This window comes from Halichoeres trimaculatus, unplaced genomic scaffold (assembly GCF_033239565.1).
Source record: "Halichoeres trimaculatus isolate MK-OKI-2021-1 unplaced genomic scaffold, fHalTri1.1 fHalTri1_scaffold_20, whole genome shotgun sequence".
NCBI classification, from domain to species: domain Eukaryota; kingdom Metazoa; phylum Chordata; class Actinopteri; order Labriformes; family Labridae; genus Halichoeres; species Halichoeres trimaculatus.
The window spans coordinates 7,653,270-7,678,017 of record NW_027437198.1 but is presented as its reverse complement, the minus strand read 5'-3'; the positions used below and the strand labels follow the sequence as shown (position 1 = coordinate 7,678,017).

At 41.8% G+C, this 24,748-nt stretch overlaps 2 protein-coding genes across 5 annotated transcripts; one reads left to right on the top strand and one right to left on the bottom strand.

Moving 5' to 3' along the window:
- The first annotated feature begins 190 nt into the window (after nucleotides 1-190).
- Nucleotides 191-6,907, top strand: LOC141809237 (uncharacterized). 4 transcript variants are annotated; one of them, XM_074696147.1, is made up of 7 exons: nucleotides 191-528; nucleotides 985-1,016; nucleotides 1,318-3,200; nucleotides 3,422-3,515; nucleotides 3,708-3,757; nucleotides 4,884-4,947; nucleotides 5,308-6,907. In XM_074696147.1, exons 2-6 carry the CDS (start codon nucleotides 1,001-1,003, stop codon nucleotides 4,923-4,925), a joined length of 2,085 nt encoding a protein of 694 aa, XP_074552248.1. In that variant the 5' UTR covers nucleotides 191-528; nucleotides 985-1,000; the 3' UTR covers nucleotides 4,926-4,947; nucleotides 5,308-6,907. The 4 variants fall into 4 exon arrangements, with proteins under 4 accessions (XP_074552248.1, XP_074552247.1, XP_074552250.1 ...); XM_074696148.1 differs by lacking the exon at nucleotides 191-528 and adding an exon at nucleotides 586-609; XM_074696146.1 differs by lacking the exon at nucleotides 985-1,016 and having other exon boundaries at nucleotides 191-609.
- LOC141809238 (serine/threonine-protein kinase SBK1-like) lies at nucleotides 6,872-24,624 on the bottom strand. The gene is made up of 4 exons (XM_074696151.1): nucleotides 24,447-24,624; nucleotides 14,389-14,635; nucleotides 11,341-11,543; nucleotides 6,872-11,251 (listed from the first exon to the last, which is right to left on the bottom strand). The coding sequence occupies exons 2-4, from the start codon at nucleotides 14,558-14,560 to the stop codon at nucleotides 10,433-10,435; spliced, it is 1,194 nt and encodes a 397-aa protein (XP_074552252.1). The 5' UTR covers nucleotides 14,561-14,635; nucleotides 24,447-24,624; the 3' UTR covers nucleotides 6,872-10,432.
- Nucleotides 24,625-24,748: the final 124 nt, after the last annotated feature.

Here is a 24,748-nt window from a genome sequence, read left to right as displayed (position 1 = left end):
TAAAAAGTCTTAGCGTCAACGAAGAAAAGGTAAAGACAAAAAATGATGCTTCTATTTTTAGTATAAGTTTAGACCTGATTGATTAAAATTATATCTGTAAATCTTTTTTTCGTATATATTACAACACTTTTATTTCTACACTGAAAGCAGTAATTAGGTAGCCATTTTGGGGCTCTTATTTTGAAGCCAGTGGTTCTCTTCCGGTGTCAGGCAGGTGTTACGGTTGTTTTGACACTGTAGCAGAAGAAGGTGTCCATGATGTTAACTTTAATAAAGAAGCAGTGATCTCTTTGTCTGAAATGAGTTCCTCTCCGTGTTTCGCTCACTTCGTTTTTACGGGACGGAGCAGACGTTAGCCAGCCAGCTGACATGAGCTCGCGCTGCTGCTGTTTACATGCAGTGATGAAGATGATGACGAAGATGGAGAGGTGTGTTTGCTAACCCAGCTTACGGACCTGTGCGAGGCGAGGGGCAGAGTCATCGTTGAACTCGTTCCGTGAGGACCATCCGACCCGGAGCAGCCTCAGGGTGAGCTACAGAGTCCTGTCTGAGAGTGACGGCGGGTTAAACTGGTTTAACTCCTCATGTCAGTTAGCTTCAGCGTTACAGGTAGGTTACAACATCCAGACGGGCCTACCTGTTCGTTTTTATACTCAGAAAGCTGTGCTGGGCGTTCTGATACACCTCTATTTAAACAGTTAAATACATACTAGAGATGACACGTTTCAGAAGTATTTAATTCTTAATCATTTCCGTCATTATCGGTGATGCAATTATGTAAGTATGTATAGAAATTCCGTAATTTCACAAAGAATATAACAATGCAGAATTTTAAAGATACTTCGTATGCTTACAGAAATTATTTTTGAACAGGGGTACGTGTAAAGGGGTTTCTAGGGTGGCACAGACCCCTGAGGAAATGTGTTTGACCACCTCTGGTGACGTCCCAAACCCTTATTTTTGATTGGCTTTTTTCCTCATTAGGGGCGGGACTTATCTGATGGTGTCTCCTGGAGGTAACAATACAAGCCACTCACATGTGAAGCTGTTTTCTTTTTTCCCTACTTTAAAGTATTGAACGATACTACAGATGTGTATGCATGTCACTCTGTTGTGTTACGAAGTATAAATGAAGTCATTTTCTTGGTATTTTGAATTATAGATTTATTGTTTTATTTATTGTTTGAGCCCTAGTGGAGCAGAGCAGAGCAAGCATTCTGTGTGAGTGAGTTCAGCAGACTGATGGGTGTCCAGGTTTCTAAGGAAGCAGCTGTAATGAAACCTTGTCAGTGATGTCACCCGTTGTGTGTCCTTCAGTGATGGACGTGTCCTCTAAGGACTCATCGCTCCTGGTCATGGACCTGTCAAAAGGTTTCTCTGTCCCCGCCCTCAACCCCCGACATGCTGAAGCCAAGAAGCCTGAGTGGTACCACCGCCGCCCCTCCTCAGAGATCAGCCCCTCCTACAGATCAAGACCCTCTTCCTCCTACAGCCCACTAGACCCAGGTCCACCTGTCCTCTGTGGGGACATGGACCAGAGCCCTGAGTCTTTGGGTGACTACATGAACTCGACACTCGCTCCCAGACTTGATCTGTACAGAGATGGAGTCCACAGCGGCTTGTGGCACCCAGGTTTCTATGGACCGGACCAGACGGGGGATGCAGGTCCTGAGAGTAGTGGAGGGGAGGAGAGCGACAGCGGCTCAGATGTGATATTCCTTGTGTCCTCATCCAAAGAACCGCTTCTCTGCGGTCCCTTCATCCAGGACGGTGTGAGACACATCGTGGAGCCGCTGTCACCTGCCGTGTCCTCGCTGGACGAAGGACGAGGCTGCTGCCACCTCCCCCAGACGCTCAGCTCCCCGAGTCCTGACAGCTCGTACTCTGAGGAGTCCTCAGACAGCTCAGTGGACATCCCTGTCCATCACACACGGCCCGTCGTCCTCCTGTCAGATCTAAGTTCTGTGTTCAGGAACCCAACAGAGTCTACAGGAGACGTCTCCAGTGAGGACAGCGATGTGATCGAGGTGTCAGTCTCTGACGAGAAGAAGAAGACATCTCACTGTAAGAAAACAGGGACTCCAGGGGGTCGAAAGAGAGTTGTGAGACGCAGCTCCAGGATCAGGAGGTCTGCCTCTGACCTCAGTGTGTCTGTGTGCAGCACGCCAAGGAGTGCACTGAGGAGACGAGCCAAAACCGACGCTGTGGGGATCTACAACGAGAGCGAAGACTCTGGTGACCTGGTGCGGTACGCTGAGAGACTGTCCAGCTCTGACGCAGAGGAGTCACTTCCACAGCAGAATGAGTCGAAGGTACAGAACTATAACTCAGACAAGTCTGAGACTGACGTTAAAGCAAAGAGGACGTCAGTGAGAAGAGAGACCCCGCCCCCTGAGTGCAAAGAGACCAAAAGAACGGGGTGTAAACGAAAGGCCTCGCTGACCATGGCTAAAAGTAAAGAAAGGAGAGTTAGTGAGCAGAAACAGAAGAGCAGAGTCAAACCAGAGCTCCCAAACAACAAGACAGAAGAAAAAAAGACATCTACGAGGCGACGGAGGAGAAAACGCGGCTCAAAGACAACGGCGCCCCCTCGGTTTCCTCCCACTGAGCCCGAGATCAAACTCAGGGTCCTCAGCGTTCGAGACGAGAAGAAGAAAGAGAAGAAATCTGGATCGTTTCATCCCTTTATCCACATAGAGCAGAGGAGCTGCACCGTCATCAACTACCAGGAGGAGGAGGAGACCATGAGGAGCAGAGGAGGAGGACTGAGCCAGACCAGGACCACGTCTCAGTCCGGGTTCGTCCCACACTCGTCCTGTTTCCAGCTCAGCCGGTCCAGTTCAGAGAGCCAGTCCACGCTCATTTGCTGCCTGTGTGGAGAGACTGCTAACGCCATGAGCCTCGGGGATCTCCACGGGCCGTATGTCCCTGTTAGCCTGTCTGTGGACTACCAGAACCAGAACAAGGACCAGGACTATTGGACTGAGCAGAAACCAGATCTACATGAGCTGGTTAATAGTGATTCAGTCAAGTCCTCCTCTGACGCCCTCTGCTGCTCTGCTGGTAGAGCCTCTCAGGTGTCTCCTCACCTGGTTGAGTGCTGGATCCATGAGGACTGTGGGATCTGGTCTACGGGGGTCTTCCTGGTACGAGGGAAGCTGTATGGTCTACAGGAGGCAGCGCAGCTCGCTCAGAGAACTGTGAGTCACAGAGATCAGATCAGAACAACTGCAGATAGTTTTATCCAGCAGGTGAATGAGGTGTGTGTGCATGAATCCGTGTGTGTGTGTGTGTGAACTGTTTCTTTCAGCACAAGTTTAATTTACTGAAACAATGAAAACAAAACATAATCCAGCAGGTTGAATTCATGTTTAATAAAATTGAAGGTTTAATGTTTTCATGTTTGTGTGTGTGTGTTCAGGTGTGTTCAGCCTGCAAACACACAGGAGCCATCATGGGATGTTTCCAGAAGAGCTGTCCGTCAAACTTTCACTACAGATGTGCCATCCAGTCAGGTACAGCTTGAAAACAGCAGACCATAAAGTTACAGAGAAATATTAAACAAAACTGTCAGCTTGTGTCTAAAATGATGACAGTTTGAAACACGATCATTTTTCTGCTTCTTTTAAACAAACTGTCTCCATCTTCCAAAAATTAATGTCACAAAATTGTCTGTTTGTGTGTGTGTGTGTCTGGTTTTTTTTCAGGTTGTGTGTTAAACGAAGAAAACTTCTCCATCCTCTGTCCAGAGCACAAGGTAAAAACAGATTAATGGTGATGAAGCCAGCAGGGGGCGCTGCTGTGTAAATAACCAACTCATGGAGAGTGATAATCAAACAGGACTAGTAACATTTTGTTGTAAAAAGTACAAGAATTTATGTTTTTATGATAAAATACTGCATTTAAAGTAACAGTTAGGCAGTGTCACAATATGTTATAGACACAATCTATACATTCACATACTATACAATAAAAACTAGACAGCACTCAGAGAGCGCAGACCTCCACCAAGCACTACTTTAATGTTATACTCCCTTCCAGCAGACTGTCTGCTACAATTTGGTGTTAGTTGCAGGTTTTTACTATAATTTGTTTCCTGACAGTGTTGAAAATTATGATGACCCAGTACATATTTCATATTCCAGATCTTAGTATCCAGAATATTACCAGGATCTGGATCGTACTTTTACATCTGTCAGAGATTATGGTGACCTTGTCTTATATTGTTTTGCAAAGCAGTCTGACCATTTATGGTGGAGTTATATACACATATGGTGAAAACAGCCCTATCTCACAATAATAAAGAATCCTTAAAAAATATCCTGGCTCCAGACGGTGATCCAGATCACCTCCGAAATTTAGTTACTTCTTCCTTATACCATTTTGAACATTTCCTGAACATTTCATCAAGATCCATTTAGTTTTTGAGTTATAGTGTTCATGGACAGACAAACTCTCCCAAAAGCATAACCTCCTTGGCAGGGCTAAAAATAGTTCAGTAATGTCTTAATCATATTATCACAATCAAACATAGATGATATTTTTTGAAAATATGAAATAACTTTATTAATATCCTCATAATTAAGGTATGAATTTCAATCATAGAGTCCAAACTGTTAAACTTAATTTGAATATGTAATTGTGTTAAAATACCACTCTGTCTGAATATAGGGATTGTATTAATAAAAGCAAGAATAAGTTGTTGTGGTCACATTGTTAAATTACAATGGTATATTTTTACATCATTATATTAAATTATAATGATAAAAGTGTTATATTGTGCAAATCTGTAAGAGTGATTCTAAAGTTTAATTCTATTATAATAATATTTGAATGGTAATAAAGGATATTGAGTTGATTGAACACTTCGTTTTCTCTAACAGAATAAATGTTTCACTCGACCTGACAGACGACAGAAGAGATGACACAGACGAAACATGGGAACAGGTATTTGGAAATTGTTTCATGTGTTCTATTTATCTATCTCTATTTACATTTAGATTTGTTTAAAAAAAACTTAAATAATGTCAGCATTTATAGTGATTTTTTTAATTTTATTTTAAGGTTAGCTAAAATGAGGTGACAATGAATAAATGATAAGAGAATCATGTTGACTTCTTTCTTTTGGCTCCATTTTTTCTGACATTTTATGGAAAAAACAGCAGTTGAAAAACACTTCAGGAAAGATTACAGCAATGATAACGTAGTCCTTGATCAAAGTGACTGTAATAGAAAAAATAGTTTAATATTTCTACAAAAACTGATTTTCCTTCCTCCCCTTTAATTCCTTTCTTTTTTTATTTACAGATTCATCCACAGATCTGCTCAGGGTTCGACTAGTTCTGCCTGACTTCACCTCTGCTGTTTATAACACTGATTAACAAGTTTTTGTGTGAGTGGGCGAGTGTATGTGTGTGTATGAGTGCTTGTGTGTGTGTTATTCCTCTTGTTGTCAACACAAACACAGTAAATAATTTGAACATACTAATAGAGACGAATAAGTTTTTGTTTATAGATAATCTCTTTATATAAGCTAATGTTTTGATTTCTACAGTTTTTGTACTTCCTCTTGTACTACTTTGTACTTCTATCACTGTTACAGCTGCATTCGCTACCCACACACACATACACACACACCTACAAACACACACAGACATGTTAAAGCATGTTTGCACTTTATGATATAATTTGATGTTTATTTATATCCAATTACAAACTTTTCTGACCTTTTTTTTTTACTAAATGTATTTAAATTTAATGTTAAGCTTTGTTCATTAGAATGAATATGAATATATAATTATATTTAATTTATCTTTAATCCATGACAGATCTATAACAGAGACCATCTCCTTAAACTGAACATCCACTCTTCTCTTTTATTTATTTATTTCTTTATTTAGGGGAACTTTTTTATATGCTCACACAAAGTAAAAACCACAGCTCAACAAACACAACATGCCTGATGAATAAAATATGCAAACCTCACAGCTTACTGTTCTGAGAGCCGTTTCACAAAGCAGCGGTGGTGTGAACTCTGAGTCTGTTAACCCTGACGTGGAGGAAACTCAGAGTTTTGTGTTTGGATCCCAGCCCAATGTTGGATCATTTCTTGATAACTAACTGTTGGAGCGTTGCTGTTCGTTTTTTCATGTTTCATTGTGTGTCTTCACTTTCTTATCAAGCCTCACATCCCCCATAGTGGACGAGCTCTCACATCTGAGCAGATACTTTTTGTTTACCCGTTTTTTTCTTTTGGATTTTTTTTTTTGATGATTTCAGTGATGTGAACCACATCCTTTTGAATCATCCACTGAATGATTCTTTGTCAAATGTGAGGTACCACTGTGAGCCTTATCTGTGGGATATGTACACCTATGTCTCATTTTCAGCTGCTTCCTGTTCTGTTTTCTCCACCTCAGATCCTATATGAATAAAATCTAATTCTTGGTTCTCTTCCATCCTGCTGGTTTTTGGCTGTAAATTGAATATGAATTCACTCCAGCAGCAGCATTCTCCCACGCTGCTTTGCTCTATCGCTGCTGCACAAGTGTTATCTTTCTTGCCCTTGCCGCATGACTGCACAAAGATTTGCATTGAGGCTGGTGAAGTAGGAACGGCTCCGCTAATGTCTTTTTATCACGCTCTGAACACCCGTTGATCAAACAAACTCAGATCAGCCGTTCAGAAACTGGAAACTCCGACTTTCTCATCTGAGACTAACTCGGCTCAGAGCGCAGGGTTGGACTCAGAGTTTACTGAACCTCCTTAATGAAGCGGGCCTCAGCTGGAACATGTTTGTTTATGTTGAATTAAAGGGTCAGTTCACCCAAATCATTCAGCAAGGATGTAAAGTTTGTATGGTTTAAGTGGAAAGACCCTTTAATAAAATAAATATGTATTGAATATATTTTTGTCTCCTCTTGTTCTGTGTAGATATGCAGCTTGAACTCTAGCGAGGCTTTTTAAGGTTTAACTCTTTTTAACTCTGTTGATGAAACCTCTTGTTTTTTGGGTTTTTATTATTTGAAGGAGAAAAGATGATACATTTTTTTTATTAAAACATAAAAACGGAAAGCTTTCTGTGTTTTTCTTTAACCTTTCACGTGTTGGAGGAAGACGTTGATGTTTGCCACAGATGGGGTAACACTGGTGGATAAATATCTCACACAACCCCACATCAAAAAAAAAAAAAATCCCTCTAAAGCGAGCTGAATCTGTTCCATGGTGACAGTCATATTATTTTTTCTATCACCGAGCCGTGTTGACCTGATGAAGCTGTTATTCACCTCCCTGCTCTTACATGCTGGCTACAGACTGAGAGCTAATGATGCTGTTACTATGGCAACAGCAGCGCTTCACAGCAGAGGGGCCTGAGTACTGAGGTGGCTTGATGGTAGAGGGAGCCTGGCGGTTTAGTCTTGCAGTCAGAGTGTTTGGGTGTGCTCACACACTTGATAAAAAATAAAGATGTATTCGAATATTGTGCATACACTACAGCACGTCTTCATAATTTGATCTGCAGTTGTTTTCTCTTTTTTGGCCCTTACAGTTGCTAGGCATTGGCCATTGCTGCCTTTTGCAGCAGCTCTCTCTTTTTTGTCCGTTTCTTGTAATTTTTTTGTTTCCTGTGTTTGTCTGGAGATCCTACATGTAACCATGGCTGCGTTGTTTACATGTAAACTCAGCTGTTAGCAGCCTGTAGCATGTCAATGCTAACTGGTGTAAGGCCTGATGTCTTCCCACAAGGTGAGGAGGAGAAGGTGAGGACGACGTGCTGGTTCTCAGGTGTGAGCTAAGAAGTGACGACATGGACCTGTCCTGCCATCCATCGTTATTGGGAACGTAAGATCTATCTCCAATAAGATGGACGAGCTAGCCATGCTAACCCAGCAACAGAGGGAATACCAGAGGGCAGAGTAGCATCATGCTATTCACAGACATGGCTAACGGAGCTAACATCAGACACCAACGCTACATTGGAAGAGCTTCACCTGCTGTGAGCAGACAGGATCCAGGAGACAGAGACTGAACAGACTGCTGAAGAAGCTCAGTCCTGGACCCTGTGGAGGTGGAGGCTGGCTGAACTGGACAATGATGGACAAGTTGTCACTATCTATTTTCTTATTGAGCTTTTTGCACTTTCTATACACTTTCTTACTTTTGTTTTCTTGATTGCTGCTGTGACTTCAATTTTGTTGTATTTGTTACAATGATAAAGTTCTATTCTATTCTATTCTATTCTATTCTATTCTTATTGTATCCACTCTGAGATTACTGGCCAGAATTGTGAAGACTGATGTTCACAGATCAGAGTGCAAAAGTCCTCTTGATGTAACATTTTCTTTATTCTTGGTAACGTGTTATTCATTATGCTGCAGAGTCAGATCCAGAACATCCTGCTGCTCGTGCTCATGATATTTTCATCACTCAGCCCGCAGACTCGGGGCTCTGAGGATTCTCAGCTTGAGGGTTAGTTTGAGTTTATTGGAGCAGAATCATGTGACCGACATTCAGCACGCAGATCTCAGCTCGCTCTCTGTTTGTTAGAAAACTGGGAAGAGTGGAAATTTAATCACCAGATTTTAAATAAGACCAGAAAAAGGGGGTTACTTTCCTCGCTTGGGTGTTTCTTAATTAACTAAATTTCCTCCTGTGATTAATAAAGCATTTCTGTTTCTGATTATTGTCAAATTTTCACCACAGACACTTTATTTCATGCAACACTTCAGAAAATCACAGAACAAAACCACTTCTTAACATTGTTTTCCAAAAGCAAAGCTGTCTCACATTTTCAGGATTTCATTTACTTGATAATTTGACAAAAAAAATATATAAAATATTGAATTGAAAAAAAGTGGTCGAGAACAGAATTGGTAGAGCAGCTTAAATATGATATCAGAGTAATGTTCAGCATATACGTCATGTTTCCCGTTATTTTAATCTAAGTTGTTGTTTTTCCAAACTGTTCAATAAAAACAGTTTTTATCATCATCATGCAAATTACACATATCTAATAATATTTAATAATATTTAATAATAATTTTGTTCTTTTCGTTTTTACCACATCCTGAAGCCTTGAAGTCGTTGTGCTGCAGCTGTTCCAACTCACAGTCTTCGAATACTTTAGGTCACATTTTAACACTGCTGAACATGGGGAGCGTTCACCAGCTCTGTGTTTGCTACATTACAGCCTCTTCAGGCGTCACAGACCAGCACGGAAAAAGCATCTTCAAGAGAAATTAACAGTCGTCCGTCTGGTATAAAGATCTACAACAAATGGACGATGAACAAAAGGTGGATGAAGCCAAAAATCACCTGTTTGTACAAAACTATGGTGGCCCTGAGAGCTCATAGCACTGCAACTTAAGAAAACACACGCAAAAAGACAAAACACAAGCAAATAAAGAAAACATCTTCGTAAATATGGCGACACGTGCACAGCATTTAGAAAACACTCTGCAAATACATAATGGAAGTGTTTCCGGAGGACAGTTAAAAGTGACGCACATGTCATCATGTCCAGACACGTTTTCTTTCTGTCAGTTGTGTTGAAAAATTAGGTAAAAAGTATGTGTTTCTAAAGAGCCGTGACTGAAAATCTGGTCAACAACTAGCGTGTCAGGACATGTGCATCACTTTAAAGTGTCCTCAGGAAACACTTCTGTTGTGTTGCGATGTATTTGCACCACGTATTTCTAAATGCTGCACACATGTTGTCAAATTGCTAAAGATGTTTTCTTAATTTGCTTGTGTTTTGTCTTTTTGCATGTGTTTTCTTATGTTGCAGCACTGTGAGCTCTCAGGGCCACCGTACAAAACACTTGAATCATGACAAAATCAAATTACAACTTCAAAAATGAGCCTGTGACCTCCAAAATCTAAGATCTTTAAATCAGAAATAAATAAATAATTTCATTTTGTTTAAATTAAAAAGAAAGTTGCACACTTTACAGACACAAATCTACACAAATGAAAATGTTTCACAACATTAAATACACAACAGAAGCTTTAACTTCACTGAAAATTAATTCTTCTTCATCACTATCTTTACAGAAACTGGATTATTTCAAACATTTTGTCATATTGCTTCAGATTATGAAGATTTTTGCTCTTTATGTTTCAGGTTTTACCAGACAGTTCAAGTTTCTCAGTCTGAGGTACAATTGAAGAAATGAAAGTGAAACTTTAGGAGGATTCAAGTCCTGCAGTCCAGACCAGATCATCTCCTGATCGTCTCTCTGCTCGTCTCCTCAGATCTCCTCTTCATCAGAGACTAGATGAAGCTGTGACGTCAAACAACGGGCGCTGAACGCCAGACGCCACCTCCGGAGAAATCTTCTCCCTTCTTCTTCAGCCTCTCAGGTAGAGCAGACTTTCCTTAACACCTCTGTGCCTCGCCAACATGTTGATGATCCTCGGATGTAACCAGCTCCTACACGCAGATCTCGATGGGCGTGGTCACCAGGATGCGTCCTCGCTCGTTGTTTTCCCTGTTGACACGCTCGTAGCTGCCAGAGGAGGATGGAGAGCTGTTGGCGGACACGGCGGAGTAGTGGGTGTCCATCATGATGCTGGTCTTGGATGGCACACATGCTGAGGACAGACTGTGCTGCTTGAGTCTGTCCACCAACAGGTCCTCCTCCGATGAAGACGAGCTAATCTCCAGAGGAGGAGCAGCGTTGGATGCAAAAATGCAGCTGCTGCTGTTCCCGTTCTCCGTGTCCACCATCCAGATGTGGCCCAGGAAGCTGAAGACTTCTTTGACAGAGCAGCGGCGCTCCTGCTCCACACAGAGGAGCCGCCGGAACATCCGCAGAGACTCATCTGTGAAACGACGCCACTGTGACGGCACCGTTGCAGTCCGGCGGCGCTGCCAGCGAACAAACTCCTCAAAGAAAGCGTCTCCTGGCATGGCCTTCTCCCAGGGGAAGTTTCCTGTCAGCATGCAGAACAGCAGCACGCCGAACGCCCACACGTCTGTGCTGAAGTCCACAAAGAAACCCTCGTGTCGAGACGTGTCGCACAGCTCAGGCGCTGTGTAGGGGATCGTGCCGCTGACACGCTTCACTGGCGAGCCAGCATGCCGCGTCATCCCAAAGTCTGACAGCTTCACCTTCCTGCACTCTTTGTCGAAAATGAGGATGTTCTCAGGTTTGATGTCTCGGTGGACCAGCTTCTTACTGTGCAGGTAGTCCAGGGCAATCGCCACCTGGTGGACGCAGCGCTTCGCCACCATCTCCGGGAGCCCCACCTAAATATACAGAGAACAGGAATGAGAGACTCAAACCTCACTCACAGTTTAACAGAGTGCACTGTGGGTAATTTCAGCATTTTAATCACCTGTGGAGGGATGATGTCGAACAAATCTCCAGCGAGGGCGTACTCCTGAGCGAAGATGTAGTACTCGTCTGTTTCGAAGGCGATGCCGAACATGTTGATGATGTAGGGGCAGGGCGACAGGTAGAGCGACACGCTGTACTCTCGGAGGAAGCTCTTCAGCTTCGTCGTCTTCTTCCTCAGAAACTTCAGCGCCATTTTTGTGCCTGCAAATGGAAAAATAAATTAAAAGTGAGGAAGGTTACGTAACCCTCAATCCCTCATTTCTGTTCACTCATTTTTCTTCTTTCAGCGCATTAACGCGTTCAGGGATTCATTAAACGCTTTCATTATTGCGTTTTGGGAACTTAGTTAAAATGATTCGAAGACTTGATGAATAATTTATTGACCCTGAAAGAGCAGAGTGGGTGTTTCCAGAAATTCAAACTTGTGTTTTATCTCTAAAAGCAGGAGGAGCAGTGAGACATTTAAGGTTAAATCCAGAGTAAGACCTGGAGACCTGCCACCACTCCCTCTGTCAGTGTGTCAGCAGAGAGGAGAGTCTTCTCCAATAGCACCAGATCAGCTCTGAAAAGTGCCCCGTGGTGTTTTAACGCTGTGGAGAAGGTGAACTGAGAGCTGACTGTTTGTTCTCCATCTGATGATTCAAGAGGAGGAGTCTAGAGTCAGGATGATGTCAGCAGAAGGACACATGGCGGCTCTTCACTGAGCATCGTAGCTAGCCGTTTGTTCCCCCACAGTGGAACTTTTATAGGATGCTAACTGTGTCTACTGCACAAGGTTTTGATGAGTCATGCTTGACATGATCAGGATGAGATTTTAAAATTAAAGAAACAACTTAAAGATACACAGAGGAAACTCAAAAAAATATATGAAAATGTAACACTTTGACCACAGGGGGCGCCAGAATCAACACATACTGAAAAATTACTCACAAGAGCTTCAAATGTACATTTCACAGTGGAGAAAAATCTGCCACACAGAACGAAAAACAGTGGTGAGCACAGCTGGAGGGGGGGGGCAAGGGACAGCTGGGCCCTCATGAGCCAATTATTGAAAAACACACGCTAAAATGGCCCCCTGGGAAATAAAAACATGTGCTTAAGTACCCTTATGGGAGGCACAATACACGCACTGAAGTGCCCTTTTGATTGTCAGCAGCTGCCCTTGGGGAAGGAACGTCTTTGCATGCCACTGTTGTTTAAAGTGAGCCTTTCGGTGTTTTAAAGGATTTTTTTTTTTCAATTTCCTCGGTGCAGTTATATATTTCATTTTTCTCTGCCAGAAAAAGGAACCGTGGGAAGTTTGAAAGTGATTTCGAAAAAGTTTCACTTCTTGATATATGCCTGATTGTAACCCACACTTTAAAATGAGATCATCAGCACCAATAAAGGTTATTTTAAAATGCTACTTCATAGTGTCTTCGTAGCTTCCCTATCGGGTCGAGCAAGACTGGATTGATTTACAGCATGTCCAAGTCTCTATGACAACACCACGCCAGCTGATGAAGTTTAGTAGTGTGTTTTTCTCTGCTGAAAATGATTTCTGTGATTAATTTTGTAGTGATGGTGGACACTGTAGCCTAACTGTCCGACAGAAAAAGGGCAGAAGAGCAGAAGAAAGATAAACAGGAGAGAGATAGAGCACGAGCTAAAGGCTAACAGAGGAGCTAAACTGGAGTGGATAATGTCAACTCCAACCCACAGTCAGCAGTTATTCTGCAGTGGTCTGTTCAAACTTGAGAGTCTATCAATAAAATGAAGAGTGATGTTACGTTAGCTCTGACTGGTAGATGATTAGCAGGATATAACCAGGATTCGCTAATGTTACATGTTACAGACATGTCTCAGCACCAGGCTGCCAGCTGAGCTAAATATGGACGGCTGCTAAACTACTGTACTGACCGACAGTTAGCTTGTTATTATATTTCAAACGTTAGTGCTATGTAACTATCCTGATAAATACCTTACCTTGTTGTATTGTATATATTAAAAAGTTGTCTTGTTCAAAGGAAATTTGTTCCAAAACAAACACACACCTGGTTAGTGTCACATCTTCACGACAGTGTGCATCAGATTCCAGGCCAGAAGGTGGCGAGGCAGTCCAATTAAAACAGATCCTTCTCATAGCTTCTTTAACTGTTCAAAATGTTTCACCTTTTTGGGCTTTTTTTTAATTTAATTTTCACACAGCCTGAGTTTTATGCTGGCCAGTAGGTGTCAGATGAATTGCAACAGCCACAACACGACTGCAAAGGCCACAACAGGAGTTAAAAGAGACGGACACAGAAAAGTTGGGAATGTAATTAAATAACTTCATCCATGATAAATATAGCATCATAAGGGTCTCACCTTTTGATAATCCGTCATAGTACTTATATTTCTATATTTACCGGTAAAGTGTTTTCTTATTTTTGGCTTTATGAATCAATCACGTCTTAACTACAGCATTACAGCTGTACAGGATAACTGACGTCTTAACTTCTATTATGTTGTGGCTTCTGCATTAAGCTGTTAAGCTGTCTCAAGAAGCAAACTGGATCTGATTTCATTTTCAGATTCTCACTTTAAAAAACAGCTTTCATAAACAGTCTTGTTTTTGTATAACACAAAGCTCCTGTGAGTTTATTTAGTATTTATTTACGTGTCTAAGAGTGAGTTCTGACTGAGAGCCTCTCCTCAGTTAAAGCTTCACTGGTTCTTTGTGTAAAGCTGATTTTCATGCATCACAAAACCACTGAAGCACTTTGGTCAGAATGCATCCTTCAGCTGCACATTTAACAGTCTGAAAAAGGTCAGATTTAATCTCCGTACGTCAGTGTCTCTGCAGCTGTGCTCCATGAAAAACAACCCACAGCAGATGGACGACATTTGGGCTTTTAATGTGAAAAGGTTGAACAGATTTTGTATTAGTTCAGAGCTGAATTTAAGCTGTCGGCACTTAATCACTGCAGAGAGGAGGCAGAGCTCACCAGAGAACTTTACCTGAGTCACACGTCAGGATTAGTTCCTCACTGTGCTCACAGACTAATGAAAAACTGTCAGTGTTTACCTCGGATCTTGTGTACGACAAGATCCACCTTCCCGTAGGTGCCTTTGCCGAGCTCACAGACCACCTCGTAGTATTTGTTCAGGTCCAGTTTCTCCAGGTTCTGAGCCGCAATCAGCTGCAGCTCCTCCAAGATGTCCATGGAGGCACAGGAGCCGTGGGGAGAGGAAGTCATTGTTGAGGGAGGACTGAGGAGAGGTGGACAGGACGGGGCTGAGACGGGGAACAATCTGAGGTGGAGGTTCCTGACCTGGGGGAAGGAAATCAGAGGTTCAGTACGTGACATGGATTCTTGGATTCTCACAGACACACCCCAGTGGAAATCCTTTTTGAAGTCTTTGAGTTTCACCATCAGACCTCTGAGGGTCCCCCTCTGTTTCAGGCCAAGATCATCATTAATCATAGTCATCAATGACCAATCAAAACTGCAGTTCCATGAATGTCCACAAGAGGCTGGTTCCAAACTCCATAGAGCTTCATTTTAGAATTTTATGGCAATACACAAAAAGTAAGCATGTTTAATGGGGCGCCGATTGTAACGTTGCACACACTACAAATAACATTTCTCCACATGTAGCTCGAGAACAAGGTTAGGCAACCTGTGACACGGGTGCCATAGCTGGCACGTGGGCAGTGGCGTGGCGTGGGGATTTTTTTTGAGGAAGCCAAGTGAGACAAACCCTCTAATCTGTATGATTTTTAGGGAGTGTGGTCCATAAAAGACTTTGTTGCAGCTTGTATATCGCTTTTTCATGTAATGGAATGACCTGTTCGAGTGCCCAGAGAGTGCTCGTTTTACTTACTTTGAACACCGACACTCACCCTTTCACTCCCCCACCCTCACTCACTCATTCACACACGTACATTGTCCTCTTGACTTAGCTTAAACATCTTATCAATTTACTCAACCGCCCACTCAAACGCACAACCGGCCGCTTCATGCACACTGCCAATGTGCTAACCTCGCTGATTTCATTCAGTGGCTTGATGATGATGATTCTGTCATTTGATTGGTTTGAGGCCAAAGACGGGGTGGCTTCCCTTGACACAGTCTTGGTCAATCACAGATGAGCAGTGTCATGACCGCAGCCTCATCTGATTGGTTAATCATTCTTTTTTTTTTCACCAATGGACGCCAACTCTGCTTGGCTTCCTTGCAGGCAACAGTGTGCAGTATCGTATTTTCACCACTTATTCACAGCATAACATTTAGGAGGGCGCTGTTTTACACATCGTAAAATGCTCAATAAGTAGAGGAGAGAAATAAGGAGGAGACGACAGTGACGAAACACAGAAGAATTATCGAAATTGTTATAAAGGAGTATTTTCATTAAAACACAGCTACAGTCTGAAAAAAGTGAGGAATTGCATCCATTTAGTAGTGTTACAATGGCAAATAAAGTTTGAGTCGTTCTTTCAAGCATAGATGAACAAGGGTGTATGCATTTATTGCCAAAGATGGCCGCAGATCAAGCGATATGCACCCTTTGCTGTAAAAGTGTGGTATATAGGACAACAAGTGTGCAGCGTCTTTTTAAAACCTAACACAAAAACAGTGTTAGCAAAGTTTGCGAAACAAAACAAAACATTCAAAACTCTCTGTATTGTTAGACACCAGGCAATGGAAGGAAGTTATACCATTTTTTCACTGCACAGTTAAGCATGGAAAACCATTCAAGGAGACTTTCCATTGACTATCCATGGTTTCATGAAAGAAGTAAATATTGGCACTTTGGGCATGAGTGTATTTTAAAGTGGCTCCAGTCATGGAAAAGGTTGCCTTCCCCTGCTCAAGAACATCACTTTTTCTGCAGATTTAGAGAGATATTTGTGAAATAATTTTTTCAAATATTATATATAAATGTTGAATGTTTTATCTAAAGGTAAAATGTTACAAATGAATGTTATAAATAAGTATCCTTATTCTAAATATTTAGCCATGTTTCTAAACATTTAGTTTTCATTCCAAATATTTTGTTGTAATTTCAAAACATTTTGCAAAGACTTAATATTTATCTAAGATTTCTAAATCTCAATCAAAGACTTCTAAATATTTGCTTAGGTTTCTAAAGTTTTAGTCTCGATTTTTACATTTTTCGCTAATATGCAAATTCACACTCCTGCCTGCTGGAAGCACCAAAATAAAAGTTCGAGGAAGTGATCCAGCCAAGCTCAAGCTTTACTTCTTCAATGTCGGCCACAGGATCTTCAAAAAGTGCCATCACAGCACTTGGTACGCTTCTTTTTTAACGGCTGATTTATCCAAATGTGTTTGAAATTCTGAAAATCTCACTTGGCTGGATCACTTCATCAAACTTTTATTCTGTTGCTTCTAGCAGGTTGGAGTGTGAGTTTGCATGTTAGCTAAATATTTCGAAATCTTGACTTCTTATTTAGAAATCCTTGCTTAAGATTTAGAAATCTTATATGAATATTTAGAATAAAACTAAATTTTTAGAAAGGCAGTTTAATATTTAAGCTGCGTTTCCACCAAGCAGTACGGGTCGGTTCAGTACGGTTTGGGACGGTTTGGGACAGTAAAGTCTCATCCCGTTTGCGTTTCCACAGCAAACTGTGCCCTCTCGTGGTGGGCGGCGTGTAAGCCGCATGCCGGAAGCCACAGCTGGTAAACAATAGCGCGATGCCGTAGCAGCTTACCCCGCGATTAAATCCAACAAAGAAGAAAACGTGACACAGTAAACAAAGAGCACGGATGGAAGACATGCAGCATTTCGTCCTCTCTGTGATTTTCATGTAACTCTCTGTTACAAAGAACAATCAAGCTTCGTTTCAGAGAAGTCTGTGAGCCGCAAGGAGAAATGCAGCCACTGTCGGGGTAAGTGACGATTCTTTTGACCAATCAACTGTCTGCAGTGTGTTGCTCCACCTCCCGAGAGCGGATCGGTTCAGTCTGGCACCCATACGAAAGGGTCCCAAAAAAGTGGGACGGCTCGTCTCGGTTTTTAGGGATCCGTCCCGGGATGAGTCTGTGGAAACGCCGCTAAAAGCGCACCGTACCGAGACGAACCGACCCGGACTGCTTGGTGGAAACGCGGCTTTAGACTCAGGACATTTATTTATAAAATGTAATATTAAGATAAAACTTGCAACATTTATATTTAACATTTAACAAATATATTTTGCAAATATTTCTCTAAATCTTTATTGATTAAAAATATTTTTTTACAGCTAAATATGGAAAAATGTTGTTATTCTTAGTGTGTGCAACTTAACAACCAGTGCCCCCGTATTGTTTACAGCCTGGGACAAAGATTTCTTTCTCTTTTTGTGACGATTGTAATATTTAAACTTCATGAACGCTCAAGTTATCTGTCATTCTGGACACGGCCTTTGATGAGATGCTAGCTGTTTACTCGGTATCTCTTCAGCTAATTTGTTCCTTGGGTCAGTTTGAGCTACTGGAGCCTTTTGGAGTTTTTTTTCTCCAAGTAAATATAAAAAAAAATGCAACAACACTGTAACACTTCTGCTTCATCTGATATTTATACCATCTCTGCCTCTTGGTCGTAGGTAGTTGTTATTCTCATTTTCACCTCGCAGCAACAAACTGGACTATGTGCGAGGTTTTTCCTCTTCACTCTAAACACGAAGTCAAGGAAAACAAAGTCTGAACAAAAGGTGTAAATATGGGAAAGCCAGTCAGCAACCTAAACCTAAAGGATTAATGCTCCCGCTGCATTAACGACCTTCTAAATCTGATGTTTCTATCCTCAGCAGATATGTCTCTCCCTCAGCTGATTTACCCTCACCCCCTCTCCTCCTCCTCCTCCTCCTCCTCCTCCTCCTCACTGAGCTTCTTGAATGATGGACAGACTTCACAGCTCTGATGGTGCAGCAGAATTTCACCCTCTCTCATTAACAGGGCTGAGACACTGTGAAATCAGACAGGAAGTCCATCTGTGCTGTTGTCTGAGTGTGTGTGTGAGTGTGTGTGTTTGCACAGAACTGGAGCTCAGCGTGTGAAAACAATCAAACCAAACGGAGGTAATTCAGTCTGTTTCTGTGGAATGAAATGGAGTGATAGAAAAACTGTCTCGTGTTTTTTTTTTTTTTATTTAACGCTTATTATCTTCACAGAATCAGACCTCACTTTGACACGTTTAAAAAACCAAACAGCGACATACATCGTTAAAAAGTGAAGCCAATGTGGAAGAGGAAAAAACTGCAAACGCCAGAAGATCCTCATTAGGTTCCTTGTTAAAACTTTGTTTTACAGCAGATTTAAACTTGTTTACAGCCGAACGAATATCTGTTTTGGGCGTCATCGTCAGAGGTCGAACATCCTGTTTAAAGTGTCTGTTTTTTTGTTTTTTTTTGTGATGTAGAGAACCTGTCATATGACACCTCTGACATGTATGTGCAGCACAAACTGTTTCATGTTCAGCCTCTTCCTCTGACTCCTCTCATTCTGTCACTACATCAAACAGTCTGCAGATCAAACCATCACACACTCATTAACACACACTCCGTTCAGCTCCTGCTCCTCCTCCTCTTCAGGGTGACCGAGCCAGCGCTGCTCCCCAGAGGCGCTCCCGGCCCCGTTTGGCATCTGATGGTGAAGGAGGTGCAGCGCGTTGTCTCTGCTGTCAGAGAAACGCTCAGCTGTAATCAAAGCACAGCTGGAGCTCCGACCGCCACCTCCAGGAAATACGACCTCCTGCTGCAGCAGGCGGGAGCAGGTGAGTGTGCAGCTGTGAGGAAGAGAGGCTGCGAGGGGAACACAAGGGGGCGAGGAATGATGTTTATTTATGGTCCTTTTCTTCTAATCTCCCTTATCCTTCAACAACAACAGCAGCAGCCGTCTGTGAGGTCTGTCTGATCATCTGCGTTCTGTCTTCAAGTCGTCCTTTTTGTGCTTTTCATGCTTTATAAAAACACCTGTGTTTTTTTTATTGTTGAAGACACTGGGAGAAACCTATGACTGATTTAGAAACAGTCATCCTCGTAATACACACCTCGTCAAAAAGTTGCATTTGAGTTTGAGTTTCAAAATGCAAAAAAAGAAATGGTAGTGAGACAAAAAAATCTGAGTAAGCAATTTATAGCAATCAACAATTGAGGTGAAACAGGCTGTTTATCAGCTGATCAAAAGTTTAAGATCAAAGCTTTAAGAAAACAACAATAAAAAATCTAAAATAGAAATCAAAGTTGTCTTGTTGAAAAACCCAGGCATTACCACACAGACCAGGGCCCTCAGTCATGAAGGAGGCCCCCTGCAACATCTCCACAGAGCCAGTTTCCCTTTGACACCCCTGACCAACCTAAAGCTCCATTGTTCCATTGAAGGAAAAAGCCCCAGATCATGATGGCGCCCCCTCCACAGTGCCGCTGTGAAAAAATCTCCAGTGGGATCTCCTCGTTGTGTCAGTAATGTTGACGCCATCAGGACCTTCAAGGTTCAGTTTTTTCTTCTCAGAGAATCCAGCTTTCTTCACCTTTCAATGAAGGAGACGAGGCCGTTAAAGACTTTTTTGTTCTTAAACAAATCTTTTTGAGATGTTGTCTGATGATTATTGGGCTACAGTCGGCTCCAGAAATGGCCTCAATTTGGGTCAAACCAATTAGACTCTTTGGCTCAGCAGAGGTAAAATAAAAGGGCTCTACCACTTGACTTCTTCCTCAGGATCTTTAAAGAAATTCAAACTGACTGTCTTACTGCGCCAACCTCAGTAGCGATGGCATGTTGCGAGAGGCCTTGCTTATACAGCCCAACAACCCGACACCAAGAGGTCATGACAGAGTGAATACGTAACAGAAAATGACATTCAATCCATGTTTTCACACAGATTTTGGCTTTTAGAGGATGATACTGTATGAGAAATGTATGTTACAACCAGGACTTTACTTGGCAAAAGAGCAAAATGGCTATGAACAGGGTTACATCTTAACTTCACTGTATTACTGCTTTACTGCTACTTAAGGAAGAAAGAGGTAAACCCATAGACTGTAAAAAAAAAAATGGATGTCATCTTGCTTGGCTTGAAGTGAGGTTGCCACAAAAGCTGCTCCCCCTGGTGGCTGGCTGCAGTATAGGTCAAAAAATCGGACTCTCCGGTCGTTCCAGATGGGCTGTTGTCAAACTTTAAAAATTAATACACCTGGTAGAAATGTTTCTCACATTTGATTGTTGTGGTGGTTTGAAGATATCATATGGCTGCCTGTATTCAAGTCCTCTTTTTTTCTGGAAAATTTCATTTTCATTAGTAATAAAAGGTTAAAAAAGAGGCTTTACATCACGTTTAACGATGATTGACAGCTGCCGTTCTTGTGTATTTTTTTCATGGATTGTAAAATATGTCAGGACGTAGAGTTGAGAAGTGATTAGACTCTCGAAAGAAAAAATATATATACATATATAATTTTGTCACCCAGCTCCACTCAGATTCTCCCAGAATCCCTCAAAGTCTCTACTGCACAGACTCTGGCTGCACAACTGCTACCAATGGCTGCGCCTGAGACTGGGAAATTTAAGCTTCAAAACCGTACAATGGTGAATGGTTAAACCATGTGCATATTTGATGTTTTCCAGAAATTTGCTGAAACACTGAAGCACACATCACAACACCACAGCAGTGACTGTAAGCTAACTTATAAAACAAGTGTCCTTAATGGATGCAGAAGTTCCTCCTCATGCATTAAAAGTTGTGAACTAACTCTGATTCATGGTATCCAGTAAGAAAATAAAGATATCTAAAGGATATCTTCCAGCCCTGACAGTGAAGTTTGTGCAAACTTTTATTTTAAGCAGACTTTGACTCCTGCAAAGTTATTCCCTCTGGTCTCTCGGAGACTGTCAGGAAATCAATCTCTGCTGGAACAGAGAGATGCTGGCAGAGTTTCACTGCAAAAAACAGAGATTGCATCGCTCCTGTTTTTCAGACTCTGCACCAACACACAGCTCTGGGTTTCCAACTCTGCTTGTGAATGTTTTCATGGTTCCAGATGATCACTGACACGCTGCTGTGTTCTGTTACGGATCACAGTCAGGTGCTCTCTGAAACACAGAACTCATCCACAGACTGACCGTCCTCTGTGAGCTCTGAAGTGGGGATCAATACAGTCGGGATGGTGGACATCACGCATCGTTCTCAAACTAGGGGGAAAAAAAGTGACGGAGCTGACTAACGTGCTGAGTAATGATCTCTGGTCAGAACTCTGCTAGAAAACTGCTCCTCATTAGTGCCGAGGCCAACACGGACCTGTGAAACATCAAGCCAATTAATCGTCAGTAATGTGAAATCAATATGACTGCCAGCTACAGGAGGGCTGAATGAAAGCTTGCTAACAAGTTGAGACACATCTGACTGCGTATAAAAGTCATTTAGAGCTCCACAGAGCAGAGACAAGCTCCTATTTGGGTAAATCATGCCCAGAGTGAAAATGTGCATCAGCAAAGTAAATAGTGCATGTTTGAGTGACTGTCATGCTGTTGAATGAGCAGAACATTCAGTATTCGAGTTCATTTTGTCTCCACTTAAAATATATCCGCAGCTGTTTGACGGGCAGCTTTAAGATTCATGACACCCAGAGGAAACCTGCATCAACAGACTGAAAACGTGCAGATTCAAACTATAGATTCTCATTTAGGGATGGGAATTGAAAACCGGTTTCTGTTGAGATTCGATAAGAAATGTTTCAATCCATGGATATCGTTAGCCTTTGTGCTTAACGATTCCCTTATCAATTCTTTACATTGTGCCAGAGCTGCCGGGCCTTAAGTCGACTAGTCTGCTGCAGCTATCTTAGCTTTGCAGGTAGATAACGTTTCCCAAGAAAACTTGAAGTAAAACTTGAAGTTTTACTGAAGAACTGGCTTCATAAAGAAATGTACATTACTCTCTCTCAGGAGATTTCTATTCAGTACATTTGAAATGGTATAAATCACCTTATTTACCAAAATAACAAAATAGCGCAAGCTTGATGCTAACATATATGGGAAACTGCATTGACATGCTAGCAGTTAGCATACATCAGTATAACTTCAGCTTCAGAATAGAATTTCAACTTTCACCACAGAAACATATCACATCAACTCTTGGTAAAAATTACATAGAATTTCAAATGTCAAAAGCTAACAGGCTAATGAAAGGCTCATGGCTGACTTCATAACTACAGTAAACTTCCAAACAACTTAAACCATTGCTATAACCACTTTGAGACACTAGATGGCCAACTTGAATTATTAATATATTACAACACAGTACATCAACACCACATTGTGTGCAATTTTTTACCTGTTTCTGTATAATTATGCCCACAAATATAATAATCCAGACTCAAAGACGAGTTACATTTTATTCACTTACAGTTAGGGATGGGTAACTTTCACATTTGAAACGATACGATACCGATGCCCGGTACCTGGCAATCGGTACCGGTACTCAACGGTACCAAGATTCGTTACTTTTTTGTGTTTATGTGGTAAAAAATATCAATTTGTTTAATAATCAAATGTAAAAAAAATTCAATTTAACAAATGTATTCTTCAATGTATAACCTTGCAATGCTGTGTTCATGTCCAGCATGGGAAATCACCTACTCTTCCACTTCTTCACAGTCACAAGGATGCATTTAGGTACCTAAACATGGTACCTTTTGGTTTTACATAAATCAATACCCGGTTCTTCTGACAGAATTTGGTCGGTACCTATAAAACAGTATAAACTCAATTAAATGTTGTTGAGACAGAAAACCTGTAAAGCTACTTTTTTTTACCAAGAGAATTCACAACAGGAATTGATAAGGGAATCAATAAAGAATCAGATTGATAAGCAGAATGGATAAGGGCATTGGTATTAATAAAATCTTATCAATTCCCATCCCTATTCTCATTTCAGTCAGAACAAGCCGTCATGTACCCTCCAGATATGACGACTACTGAAGTCCTCCCTTTAGCTTTAACGTAGCACTAACACATATGAAAAAGCTAGAATATTCTGTTTGATGTTAGTTAGTGTATGTTGGCAGGTTTATATGCTGGACTAAGATGTTCATCACTGTAGGAACTGCACAATTGATTCAAAATCTAATGAATGCGGAGAAGACTAAAACCATGCAAAACAATGCTGGAAATAAAACGTTTGATGCTGACTAGCTCCTCTGAAATTCTCACCCCAGTATTCAACATTATTTCATTATGTGCTTCTCTGATTTTTGACAAAACTTGCTCAAATATAAGATTAAATACACCTTAAAAAAGAAGTCTTGGTTACAGTTTCACACATTTATAAACATCCTCTTCAGCTTAAGCCCAATACATCATTTTTCAGTAAAGTGTGACAATGAAAAGCAGCAGGAAATTGTGTGTTTAGTTAAAACCTTCAGAGCCATTTGAGCATTATCTCTGCACAGTATTCAAAAAGTGTTTCATTATGCAAAAAGAGCAGAAACCTTTTGATAAACACAACAATCCAATACGTATTGAAGCACATTTAAAAAAAACATCTTTCAGGTTCTGCTGTCAGCTTCACTGTTTACAGTCTGCACAGTGCTCACAGCACAAAGACAAGACTCAGCTCTGCAGACACAAAGCTTCATCACCACCACCACCACCATCATCATCATCACCACAGCGTGCCGCACATGTGCACACAGCCACAGCTGAGTGCGTGCACGTGAGCGTGTGTGCGTGGGAAGAATGCTTAAAAAATGTGACGATCAATAAATGTGCCGTAGAAAACAAGGCAGAGGTGTTCAGCTGGAGAGCTGGAGAGCTGAGCTGATCCATTGTTCCGCTCAGACTGAGTAACGCGCTTCGCTCACAGTGTGAGAGTGTAAATAAAACAGGACTGACGCTTTGTTTCACCATTTATCAGGTGGAATGCTGAGAATTATGAGCGCAGCCTGTGAACGCAGCATCAGACCTGCTGTACACACACACACACACACACACACACACACACACACACACACACACACACACACACACACACACACACACACACACACAAAGGCAGACACAATAAAGAGGCTATCACCTTAATGAAGACAAACGCGCATAATTAATCACATAATTGATCGATCACCTGATTGGCTCTTACCTGTGTTAGTATGTGATCTGTCAGTCCATGCAGACGCCACGTGACCCTGTGGCGAGCAGAAGAGGCGTCCGAGATCTTTGAACTGTTCTCCTTTCTCTTCCTCCTCAGTATAATGATTAAGGTTGATACTCCTCCTCCTCCTCCTCCTCTGTCTGTCTGTCACTCTCTCGCTCCTGGCTCTCTTTATTGTCTGCACACACCGCAGGAGGCCCCGCCCACCACCACTACCAGCCAATCAAAGCTGTGATGCTGCCTTCATGCAGAGTAGGAATATACAAAATCTTCTATCAGTTAATAAAAAC

Bases quoted from the DNA above. Each gene is read 5' to 3' on its own strand.
- LOC141809237 (XM_074696146.1), top strand. From the start codon at position 585: ATGTCAGTTAGCTTCAGCGTTACAG. The intron at 3,201-3,421 runs GTGAGTCACAGA...GTGTGTGTTCAG, and splicing joins CGCAGCTCGCTCAGAGAACT to GTGTGTTCAGCCTGCAAACA. The intron at 3,758-4,883 runs GTAAAAACAGAT...TTTCTCTAACAG, and splicing joins TCCTCTGTCCAGAGCACAAG to AATAAATGTTTCACTCGACC.
- LOC141809238 (XM_074696151.1), bottom strand. From the start codon at position 14,560: ATGACTTCCTCTCCCCACGGCTCCTGTGCCTCCATGGACATCTTGGAG. The intron at 11,544-14,388 runs GTAAACACTGAC...TTCCATTTGCAG, and splicing joins TGTCGTACACAAGATCCGAG to GCACAAAAATGGCGCTGAAG. The intron at 11,252-11,340 runs GTGATTAAAATG...CTGTATATTTAG, and splicing joins TCGACATCATCCCTCCACAG to GTGGGGCTCCCGGAGATGGT.